The sequence below is a fragment of the Chaetodon auriga genome, chromosome 1 (genome assembly GCF_051107435.1).
Source record: "Chaetodon auriga isolate fChaAug3 chromosome 1, fChaAug3.hap1, whole genome shotgun sequence".
Classification (NCBI taxonomy): domain Eukaryota; kingdom Metazoa; phylum Chordata; class Actinopteri; order Chaetodontiformes; family Chaetodontidae; genus Chaetodon; species Chaetodon auriga.
Window position 1 is genome coordinate 19,229,414 of NC_135074.1, and position 12,025 is coordinate 19,241,438.

Sequence of the window (12,025 nt, forward strand, 5' to 3'; positions counted from 1 at the left end):
CTGTTGGGAGACCAATGGTATTTTGTTCTTTTTTAAGTACTGTTTGGGACCACAACGTAGATGGAAATGCAGATGTGGACAACAGCTGGAATTAAAACCAAGTTTGGACTGATTCTTCTATAGGTTTTTTTCACGTTGACTGATCAGACCTCTTCTCAGACTGTGTGGGCAGGTTCAGACTGCTTGAAAGGCCTTTTTCATAGCAGACATTTTGACATGCTATAGTAGGAAAAAGCACAATGGCGCTGTTCTATTCGTGTTGCAGTGAGCAGCATGTACAGCACCAGGACCCTGAAACTAAAGCAGCTAAATGAAATTCAGCCATCACTGATTATTATTATTATTTACACCTGTGCTTTTCCTACAGTGACATGTCCCAGTGGCTTTCTTCCATCAAAAACACTTTCTCCTAGCTTTGCCTCCTTTTTGTCGGACAACTTAAACATTATTATTCTTGTTGTAATGTTGTCATGTAATTCCAATTATAGCTCCACCTGCCCAGAGGACTAATCTGCCAGGATATTAGCAACACCTGTGTGAGTGCACTGTTTCCAACTCAAGAATCATCAAGTCAACTGAGCTCTGTGGAGTGGGGGATTCAGAGGTCTGTATTGAGGGAAGTGCAGGACCTTAAAATGTTTGCTATTGGACCGCCACAGAGACCTCGCCACACAGTGTGATTCAGAGTTCATAGGTAGGCAGTTAAAGGAAAAGGAGGAAAAAATGCCAGCAAAGATTCAGGTGTGGGCCTTTGTGGGCCTTGTCTGGTATTTTTGGCGGCAACAGTGCTTTAATTTTTTTTTTTACCACTTTTTTAAGTACAGCTGTACTAATGCAACCCAGTTGTTTACAACAGCCGGACCACTGACGAACGAGGTGGCATCAATGATCTTGACAACGACCCCACAGCAGTTAAATGCCGGGGACTCCACCGGTCAAAACCTGCCAGAAGAAGCCCCTTGGATGAGAGGTGAAATGTTTGCAAGTATCTACAACCAAGTCCAGGTGTCCTACATTCAACCCTCCTTGGATGACTAAAACATAGAGCATGATTGTAGTTTCAGCTTGCACCTAAACTCAAGAGTATTTGGCTCTATAACATTGCTGTCAGCACAGCTGTCAGCACAATTTGTCTCAATAGTCAGCAATTACTGTCCTGTAACTGTGAAAGTACTGAACCAACATCTTTTGTGTACCTACATGAGACCCAGAGTCACCAACAGCCAACGCTCAACCAAGTCATAGTTTTTGACAATCAAACTGAAGTATGCATATAAAAGAAACATATGACATAAAAAATGTACATACAGCCAGAATAAATCATGACACGGTAACTGGACAGTGTTTCCTATCATCATGGGTATAATAACATGTCCTCTGTTGAGGCCTCAGCCTCAGCAGAAACAAAGAGTACTTCTGTGGAACATGAGGATCTTGGCAGCAGAGCAGATGCCACCAGGATCAACCTGCAAGGTTTGTCACAACATTTTCTCAGGAATAAAGGGAAAAAATCTTTGTTCGAAACAACTTTAGGATATTGAAGCAGCTAGAATTAGAATTACTCTTACACTTTGGTTTTATCAGACATTTATAAGGATGCAAATTAGCTTCCTCAATGGCAACATGACTAACTGTAGTCACTGGCAGCAGCTGTTCACATGTTGACAGAATCCTTTACCAGATTTAGGAGAAACCCCACATGTTCTGCTGACATCTCATGGTAGTGCTGGCATCCTGTAGATGAATATAGGTGTAATGTGGAGAGGAGTGAATCTTTACTAGTCATACAGTACATGAAGCATGATCGTATCTGGTTTCCTTTTTCCCTAGTTCACAGCAGATGGCAAACTGTGCAGAGGTGGTGAGGTGAGTCGTCTACAGATACTCAGTGCTTGTAGCAGCATTCAGTGTGTTTTGGATAATTTAGGCAAAGGTTAGCATTAGATGAGGGTTAGAGTTACAATACAATATAGAGATGCATCAAATGAAACCAGCATTTAGTATCAATGCAGGACTTTGCAAATATAGTATTTCCTGTTTTCTGTGAGTGACCTATCTACATTTTCAGAAACCTTTGAGGATTGTAAACCTCAGGTCTCATTTAAAGCACATAAAATAAACATATTTTCATCCATTTCCCATGCTTTTGCCACTTTGAATTAAGCTGGCAAACAGAAAGTGCTTTGACTGTTTGCGAGAAAGCTCTGAAGTCTAGCAGTTTACAAGGCAATGTGAATCAAACCAAACTAAATCTAGATTATATAGTCTATCTCCGAGTATAGAGTGTCTGTCAGGTCCTCTTCACTCGAGTCCTCTCCTTTAAGGCACATGGACCCTCGCCTGTCAAAAACATGCATGTGAAGCTTTAATATCTTGGAGTTATATCATTCACTCAACAACAAATACACGATTTAAGACCTTCTGTGCTATTAAATGCACTGTACTCACCCCAGGTGCTGGCAGTGGAGATCTCCTGCACAGGGGCAGTGTTTCCTGGGTCCCTCGTCCTGAATGTCCCAGGACAACAGCTCTACCAGGTGGTTGGAGGCACCAAAGCAGCGCTCACGCTCAATGGGCTTGGCCGAGCAGACAGGGAAGAGCAGGGCTGAACCCACAAAGAAAACACACTGGTGTAACCTCTGGGAGAATGCAGAGACACTGAGCAGCACCTACTGCACTGTGTGCTGGACTGTACCTTTATGGAAAGCACAGCAGAGGTCTGAGATGCAGTCAGTCTGGTATTGACAAGTGCTGCCAGCTTCTCCTTTGGTTGCATTTTGACTGCATTGACCCCATACGCATAGCTGCTCACCACAGCACTCCTCATCCTTAGTACAGGGCTGAAAGAGAAGAAAAAGAGCTTTCGTTAAAATAGATTTCAGCTAACATCTGTCATCAAATGCTAATTCTTTTTGCAGTATTGGTGTCTGAGAACTTAGCACACACCTTCAGTTCAACATTGCTGAAACTCACCGGAGCATTAATGACAGTCATGATTCTCTAAGCGTGAAGTCTGCAGATGTTTTTTTTATTGTTGTTGTGAAATATGAATGAGATCCGCAGGTCAACGGGTCTCTGACAGCAGTGAGACAGGTTCATAGTCCTGCACACCCTCTATGAATTGTTAATGTGGCAATATGGCAAGCAGAGTTCTGGTTATTTCCACGCAGAGTTTTTCAGTACAGCACTTCTGATAAGGCACAGATCCTGTCCTCTGTGTATTTATTATCCCTGCACTCTGTACCCATTTTTGGCAGCCTGCCAGCATCTTTATCCCTTTGCACTGCTTTTTACTCTGCTACACCGAGGCCAGTTCATCCAAAGATGACACGACAGAATCAGCAATAATAACCGAGTCATAAATAAAACCAATGGAAGACTTCAATCACTCATATTCTTTTTGTTTTGTACATCCTTCGAGAGAAAGGAGGGGCAAGAGGAGCTCTTATTTAACCTTGACACATGCTGTCCTTTCATGTGAAGCTCACAGGACAGTATTCACAAACAACACACTCCAATTACACTTGTGGGCTCACTGCAGTGCAATCGAAGTGAAACCTCAGCAGGCTGGAGGTCGCTGTGAGTGAAAGCGACAGGCTTGAAAAATAGAGCATTTCAGAGAAAACCGAATAGCGCAGATTAAGATAACGTAGGTTCACTTACCACATCGATTGCTTTGCAGGGCAGACACTTTGAGTCGTGTGTGTCATACAGGCAGTACCTTCCCTTCCCACAGTCCTCGACAGTCATACATCCCTAAAGATAAGAGAGGGAGGACTACATCAGGATTACATCAGAGCTGCCCAGTTAACATGTGCAATAAGATAACATTATTTTTATATCTCAAACTTAAAAACCTCTAGACATCCCCATCGGCATATCATCTGCACCCAAAGGTAGAGAAACTCCGGATTTAAGGCACATTCAAGTCACAGTGAAGAACTAAATAAATTAAACTCATAGTTAAATAGGTAGGGAGATAACTAGCAAGATATTTATGAAGAAAGAGGCGCCTCCTCCAGTTTTATTTTTACCTCTTGTAACTAGGACAGGCTCTTGTCCCTGACTTACCACATGAGCACTTACTGTGTTTACCTATCCTGCCTTATGTGTCTAACAGCCCATCATTCAATGGACTCCCTTCTGCCAATACTCAAAATGTAAAAGTAGCAAGAGGACAAAGGTTACAGTGATGATGCATTGCTCTTTTAATTGGGTTTTTATACGACAATGTTGTGAACAGCCGTGTCTCTGAATGTGTGTTGTTGCATAAGGGCCTCTTCTGTCAGAGGCTTTAATCCTGATGCTGAATTCCAGTTACAAGCAGCAGAAGCACAAAGCACATGCTGTCACTTCACTGTCAACAATTTTGTGCACTCATCAATTTGATAAATGCACTTGAGCTGTACATCAGCATTTTTTCCAATGTTTCTTTTATACATGGTGAATGAAAATAATGACTGGTGTCTAATGAACCCCTGAATGCACACTGTACATCCAACATACACGATGCTGCTGCCAGACTTTATGCAATCTTGAGAAATTCAAACTGAACAGTCAGAGGTCATATGAAAAACAGGAGTTCTTTTTAGAGATGGATTTTCTCACTTCATTCAAGAGTAAAGGTTAACAGCATGAACTTACATGATCAATACTGTTGCCCAGGTCAGTGGACTGGTCGGCCGTGGTAATGTTGTTTGTCTCCTGTGTGATGGTGGGAGGTTTGGTTAAGTTGCAGTCACAAAGGGAAACAAACATGATCTCACTTTTGCGAGGTGTCCAGAAGCCTACCTGGTCTCCTGAGGTGTTTACATGTTCACTGTCAATCACTTTATCAGAAGCAGTGTCATTGTGATGATTTGGAGGAAGGTTATTGGGATGAAGGCTCGGACTGACACTTTCGTTGTACCTCTAGAAGGATTGGAGAGATGATCAGAGACCGATTTCAGGTAAAGTGCATGCATTAAAAAGTCCTTTCAATTTTCCAGTTATTTCCACTGCTGCCTCTGTTACACTTTAACCAGAGATGGAAGTTTTTTTAATACAGATTTTCATAACCAAATGCTGCTCTCAGCAGTGAGCAGTGAAATAATGCTGTGTCATGTAAAAAACCAGACGCTGACTGAGAGGTGCAACTGGCTGCCTACTTGGTGAAACGCATCCTCGGGCTTCTGCTGCGGATCCTCTGGCAGTTGCTCCACTTCCACAAACATGCGGTCCAGCTCCGTTTGTCCCTGGTCGGAATTACCCTCCAGGATGTGACTGATGCCCGAGTCCACTATCTCGGGGAGGATGCCACTGCTGACTGCTGTGAGAGCCAGAATTAGCAGGGCGACTCGCATCATGCTGCTGCTGCTGCTGGTCCTGCTGCTGCACTCTGAGGAGGGTGTGGTGATGATGCTGAGAAACACAAACAGCGTCACGCAGCGGATACGTCTCCGTCACTGAGGGGGTCGTCACCTCATAGACGTCCACCTCTGTAACATAAACAGGTAAAAACTCACGGTAGCTGGTTTCAGCGGAATAATATGTGAACACTGCTTTCTAACCGGCTCTTACGCTGTTCGGTAAAGTTGACAGGACACCTCAAACATAGTTCCGGCCAAGTTTAACCACCGTTCTAAATCAGTACGCGAAGTAAACTGCCAGTAACCACAGCAACTGTACTTTTGGTTCATACTAGCTGTCCATTAGCTCTAGCTAACTGATGACACAAACTTAACATAGAGTTTGACCGACCATAAGCCAACTTGCATTAAAACCAAACTTAAAAATGGACGCAGGCTTAAAGTCCACAGTTTCTTTTGTCGTCGTTAAAGGTCTAAGGTGAGACTGCAATATTGAACTCAACCAGGTGCTGATGCAGCTAATTTGCTAGCTTAGAAAGTATTAAACGCTACAGTATCAACCTTTTCAAACCCCCTTTCCTTACTACTTTTCCCCTACAGCTCCTAACGTTACTGTTTCAAATCCAGCTGTGTCTACATACCCGTAACTCTGCTAACGTAGATGCTGAACATTGCAAATTTCGCCCAGGCGAAGAATACACGGCATGAAAACCAGCCAGTTAGACGCGTCGTTAGCGTGTCCTGAAATTGGGGTATTTGAGTTTCCACAACGATGTTTTGCTGTTGAAAACTAAATTCAGTCTATCTTAATTATATAGTGGCGGTGGCAGAAAGGCCAAGAACTGGTCCGAAAACTGTGACAAATTAAACCACCACCCTTAGTTTGCATGCCCACTCTGGAGGTGAGTGAGAACATATGTTTCGTAATTTGGGTGAAGCGCTCCTTTAAACCAGACACCCTGCACACGCAGTCCCACAGTATAGCCACAAGGTGGCGGTATTTCCTTTCATAGCAGATGTGTCCGGGCCGCGGACTCTGCGGTGTGCGCCCACGTTTGCAGTGTTTGTTCCATGCTTTTGTCCATGTGCTGCGCAGACTGCTGTTTCTGCTGACACTTTGTAAAAGTCCAACCCGGGGACGTGTGGCGCCTGCTGGTCTAATGCAAAGGGAATTCGTTCACCTGAAAAGCCAATGTGTTTAACCACAATGAAGTTTCCCTCCTGATATCTGCGCTGTCCGTATCCACATAATCACGAGAATTTAGTTTAGGCTCATGCCCACACCTTTCTGTAACATTTTTCGATGCAAACATTTAATAATTTAGCTTTTATTTATATCTGATTTTACATTTGCAGTCTATTCAGATTTAATTCAACTTCCCCCCAAAATCTAATCTTTTCTATAATGAGCAACTTTCTTCCTGTGGGGCTGGGGCGAGCTCGCAGGCCATCAGTAGACGGTGGGTGGTCGGTCAAACTGTGAACTATGTGTTTGGCATGAGAAAAACTGAATCCTCTGGATTAAACAGCAGCCGCAGGAGCTGCTCAGGGATGTGTCTGACTTCGGAGCACCGCCCTCCAAAACTGCAATCAGCCGCACGGAGAAACTGTTGCCTGTCAGGCTGACTGAGGACAGACACACTCCAGCCCAGGACCCCGTCTGACCGAAGACACCGCAGGACCGACAGTTCGGATTGGGCTGAGATATGATGTAAGTTCATCTGTTTTACACCTCCGAGTGTTTTGTGTCTGGCCTGAACAAGTGGGTGGCGTGAGAATGAGACACCTGACAGAAGTGCTGTTTTCCTGACCTGACTTTTGTATTCCTGTAACAAGTTTAAGACGCACCTTTGTATGACAGCCAGACAGGGTTATAGTAAGAGTTATGGCACAGGGAATGATCAGCAAGTAGCCTGCTAAACCAACACGGACGCTGATATTGAGATCATGCCGCTTTGTTCTGCTGCCATTTGACTGTGAGCTAGGTGTAATGGTTGCTGGGGTTTGGAGTTTTATGAACACGTGTTAAATCTTGTATATCTATTGTGAGCGCCTTGGTTGAACTCAGATGTTTGACTCTGAGAGGAGTCAGACATCTGAGGGGAGTCAGACATCTGGGCTCGTCTCAGCCCCCAGATAACAAAAATGTTATCTCCACTTGAGCAACCTGCGTTTTTTTTGCTGTGCTGATGTCTGTGCCATGAATCACTTTTGAGTGAATGTGTACTTTTCAAACATGCCTCAAGGCAAACCCATTCAAACTGGACTTAGAGGCTTTCTGTAAGAGAGTTAAGAGTAGAAACAGGTATATCTAGGTTAGAATCATCCCTCAGCAAGGCCAGCCTTAACTGAAGGCGGTCCTGTCAGTACAAGTTAATGAACTCTGTACTGGGTTTTGATTCTTTTCAGTCTTTCTTAAAGCTAACTCCACCTGCTCAACAGCTTCCAGAGCATAAATAGCCCTCCAGCGTGTCTTTGGGGTTGTAATGACACAATCTGCGTAATAAAGAAAGGTGTGGTGTTGGCAGGCTGTACTGTCAGGTTACTGAAGGAATTTCAGTGAGTGACAGAAACTGTAAATGTTTGCTAGTGTGGTTAATAAGCAGCTACTGTCGCTGATCAAATACACAGCTCAACCTTTGATATGCACTGCATTCCCGATGAAGCAGGAAAAAACAGTCAGACTTACAAAAAATTGGACCAATGAGAACAAAACAGCTGTCATAAAGACAATGCTTTGATTAGTTTGTGCGACTTTATAACATCTTCAGTATGACTGATCTGTGTCTCCTTCTTCCACGTTTCAACATACCCCACGAGCACTCTGTCTGGGATGATTCATATGTCTTGCAAGATGATGCACGATTCGCTCAGCAGCATTTTTAAGGAGGGTCACTAGAATCGTACAAACAGTGGTATTTTGCCTTCCCACTCCTGTATGAGCAATCATTTCCTGTGTACTTTACAGCTGTTTAAGATATAGCGTACCGTTCTCCATCAAACAGGAAGATCCAAACTTTATTTGAGTCTGCCAGTGAATGTGCTAACATCTAAACAGTGTTCATACATATAGTATCTGGCCTCTGGCCCTAACGCCAATGGTCTGTGTGACTTGTGCTCATGGAAATTAACAACCTCTTTGCACATAAACATTCAACTGCAAACCACATTATTCTCCTCCTGCTGAAATTTCCCTCTCACTAAGCCTTATTGAGTCATTCGCTGAAGTCATGCTATGATATAAAACATATGGAAAGACACAGTAAGCAGTGTGTTGCTCAAAAAGATAAGTAATCTTTTTGCGATTGCGTGTTTCGCCATGTGTTTTTGCCAAATAGCTGCAAGGCTTATGTTCTGAACATGCTCACTGATTACAAATTTAACTCTCAGTCGTGTTCTCCTTTCAACAAAATACCTCACCCCAGAGCAAGAGAAGACACAAACATCATGAGATCTCAACACTGTATACTAGAGCTGTGTGAACAATTCTAACTAATGTCCTGGATTTCACCGGAACACAATGAAAAACTGCAAGGACAAACCAGATGCAGCAAACTAATTCAGTTGACATTTACATACAAACTTCCACATTTTCCAAACTGTCCTTTGACTTGGTGCCAGTCGGTCTGAAAACACTCGGAGCATGATAGGCTTCAGCGCCGCTCCAGTCGCTTACAACTGTGAATTCCTGTGCCAGTGTTTCATTTTTAGTTTGTAATTACCAGCTTTGCTAGAGTTTAACAACAGTGTGTGGAGATAAAAACAGCATTACAGAAAGCTGCGCAGGTCCCTGCAATCATGCAGCCAAAGGAGGCCCACATTACGATGATGCATATGAAAAACCTAAAAATGTTATCAACGACCTTGTCCTTTCTTGGTTGTAGATGCTCCACCGACTCTCGCTCCTGTAGGTCTAAACTGCATTTGCCATGATATTTTGCGGTTGTCACAACACCCTTTCACAGCTCAGATTAACTGAGTATCCCTTATGCACGACTGCTCACCTGTCCGATGTCTGAGCGGCAATGATTGCGGTAAAGACTTTACATTTTAGCTTGAGAAACAAGCACTGTAGGTAAAGAGACACATTGATAATTACGTGGATGAAACAGTTAAATGGATATATTAATGAATGAATGTTCCAGTGAATGAATCAATCAATCAGTTAATAAATCAGAGTAATATGGGAACGCTTTGGAGGAAAACAATGTAAATGTGTTCTGCTCAACCGGATAAACTGATTATGAGTGGAAGGTTTTACTCATTATTGTCAGGGAGGTGTTGTAAACTTTCTCCTTCCTCTCTGCAATATGTTTCCTTCCTTGTTTCACAGCATAAAAACGGACTCGTGCAAGAGAGAGGAACTTTCAGAGATAGGTCGGTCATGTTGTTCCTGTAGCCTGCGAGTCTGTACTCAAAATGTTTACTGCAGTATTAAAAAAAAAAAACAAACATAATCTCTGCATTCTTAGAAGCTGATGCTACATTGCAGCATATTTTGGGGCATATCATATCCACGCAAAGATGGAGGCACCGAAGGAGGTACAGGGAGACTTTGCTGTTGTAAAGTCACACTGAGATGTCATTAACTCTTTCCATCTGGCAAGCACAGGAGCACACTGAAAAGGGTTTAAACACATCTTAGTCATGCTTTAAAGTCACAGAGGTGGAATTTTACAGAGGCAGCTCTCCTCAGAGCTTTGATCTGGACAGGAAACCAGACACACTCCACAGGAAGTGTTTGGAGGGGAGGCGTCTGAGGGAGCTCACGCACTTTGCTGCAGAACTCAGAGCTTTTTGAAATGTAAAATAAGGCCTTGAATCTCTTTTTCAGTGCAACAGTGATTCAATTTAACTACCAAAGCAAGTGGATTGTGTCTAAATCGTTTCTAAGGTTTAGTTTTGTGAGAATCCTTGTACTGTGTTGTAACTAGGGCCTGCTGCAGTTCATCACAGGTGAACCCAGAACACTTGACTGTCATTGAGTTGACCCTTGTATGTTTTTGTGTTCATGTGAGGTAGTACTGGTCACATGGTCTCTTGTTTACAGGTCTAGTCCTGTTGATATGTTTTTAGGTCATATGCTGCTTTCTTCTGCAACATGACACTTGTCTATTCTGAGCCTGGCTTTATGGATTTCTGGCTTACAGAACATTCTATTCCTGCCAGCCAGTAATACTGCCACCTAACCCTTCACTGTGCCCCTCCCCTGTGATATGGATGAATGAAAGATGCCCACTGATCTTTGACCCTCAGTGCCACTCAGTTTGTACTTTGACTTTACTTCATATTTACTGCATTTATGACACGTCAGAGGATCCACCTTCATTAGTTTGTGATGTTCTGATGGTGATGTGAATCTGTTTTCTTTAGCTTTTTCTTCTTTATTTGAGAACATTGGTCACTCTCATTGTTATGATAACTAATTCATTCATTATTGTAACACATGACATTGTGTGGTTAGAATAAGTGTTCGAGTGAAATGTTTGTGTCAGTAGCTGGGCAGGCGTGACACTGTGCGCAGTGTGTCCAGATAAATCATTCTCCAAAGAAGCCATGTGGCGAACACACCTCGTGGGTCAGACGAGCCCGCAGGCAGCAGCCCGAAGCCTCGCAGGCCTGCTCCTGTTTGTGTGAATTCAGTTTTCTTCTGTGAAGGTGACTGATGTTTACTGCGTTCTGTCTCTACCTTGCTCATGACAGCTCTTCTTTTGTTTTGGCACCGCTGCCTGAACACGCAGCCAGATTTCAGAAAGCTGAGATAATACTGTGGAGCTCTGGGGCCTGCTGAAGGGCAGAGCCAGCCGGCTGAAGTCCACATGAGTGCACTGTTTTCTGAGGCACACTGCCTGCTTATCAGGCCCACAGAGGGTTCCTTCCTGGTTTTCTTCAGTCCAGTCTGTAATTACTGTTGCTGGCTACACTACAGTGTGTGCATTTCCCAGCACTCCCAATGTTTTCCTTGTGTTGTCAGCTTCCTATTGTATTCCGATAGCCTGAAGCTATGCGCTCTGCAGAAACAAGTGAAGACATTGCGTCACTGGTTTGACACTAAGTTCAGCGTCTTCAGTATTGTCAGTGTCAGGTATACTATTTGTGCTAGATAGGACTGGCTATTTGAAGTAGCATAATGGTCACTTTTGGGTTGTCATATACTGGACATGTAAATGTATTAAACTGATTATTTTGGGATGAGAATGGCAATATTCTAGAGTTATTTACTGTCAACAAATCCAATGAAAAGACCTAAGTATTGTCGGTGTAGCCAAAGCCTGAACCTGTGGACTTTGGTTGTTGTTTTTTTAAAACAAACAATCCACTGGGTAACATGTCCCTTCATTACAGGAAACATGGACTGTGATTCATTTTCCGGTGTTGTAAATATTCACCATGGCACCAAATATTTATTAATCTGCTGCTAAAAATAGTCCTCAACAAATGTACTTTACTTTTGTTTGAGTAACTTTTGCGAGAAACTACAGTGACCAGCTGCTCCTGTCCCATTTTTAAAGATTTCAGTCTCAAGTAGAAATGTTGTTTCTTGGGGGCAGAGAGTCACAAACAGGGCTGGGAAGTTGGAAAGTAACACATAGTTGATTTTGCATGGGATTTGTTGACAATATAAGAAATGTAGAATAATCCCAGGTTTGTCCCGTGCAACTTGAAGTTGTTCCTTG

General features: G+C 43.2%; 2 protein-coding genes across 4 annotated transcripts in view; one reads left to right on the forward strand and one right to left on the reverse strand.

Annotated features, from left to right (window-relative positions):
* Positions 1 to 744: 744 nt before the first annotated feature.
* dkk3a (dickkopf WNT signaling pathway inhibitor 3a) lies at positions 745 to 5,466 on the reverse strand. Its single transcript, XM_076728445.1, has 7 exons — positions 5,148 to 5,466; positions 4,792 to 4,911; positions 4,645 to 4,704; positions 3,664 to 3,756; positions 2,696 to 2,840; positions 2,449 to 2,605; positions 745 to 2,340 (listed from the first exon to the last, which is right to left on the reverse strand). The coding sequence occupies exons 1-7, from the start codon at positions 5,343 to 5,345 to the stop codon at positions 2,253 to 2,255; spliced, it is 861 nt and encodes a 286-aa protein (XP_076584560.1). The 5' UTR covers positions 5,346 to 5,466; the 3' UTR covers positions 745 to 2,252.
* A 1,487-nt stretch (positions 5,467 to 6,953) lies between these two features.
* The window catches only part of mical2a (microtubule associated monooxygenase, calponin and LIM domain containing 2a), a 33,177-nt gene continuing 28,105 nt past the window's right edge, over positions 6,954 to 12,025 (forward strand). For all 3 annotated transcript variants that reach the window (XM_076728424.1, XM_076728414.1, XM_076728433.1), the window contains exon 1: positions 6,954 to 7,059. The gene's annotated coding sequence lies outside the window, so the exon portion shown is untranslated. The remainder of the gene's footprint in view (positions 7,060 to 12,025) is intronic.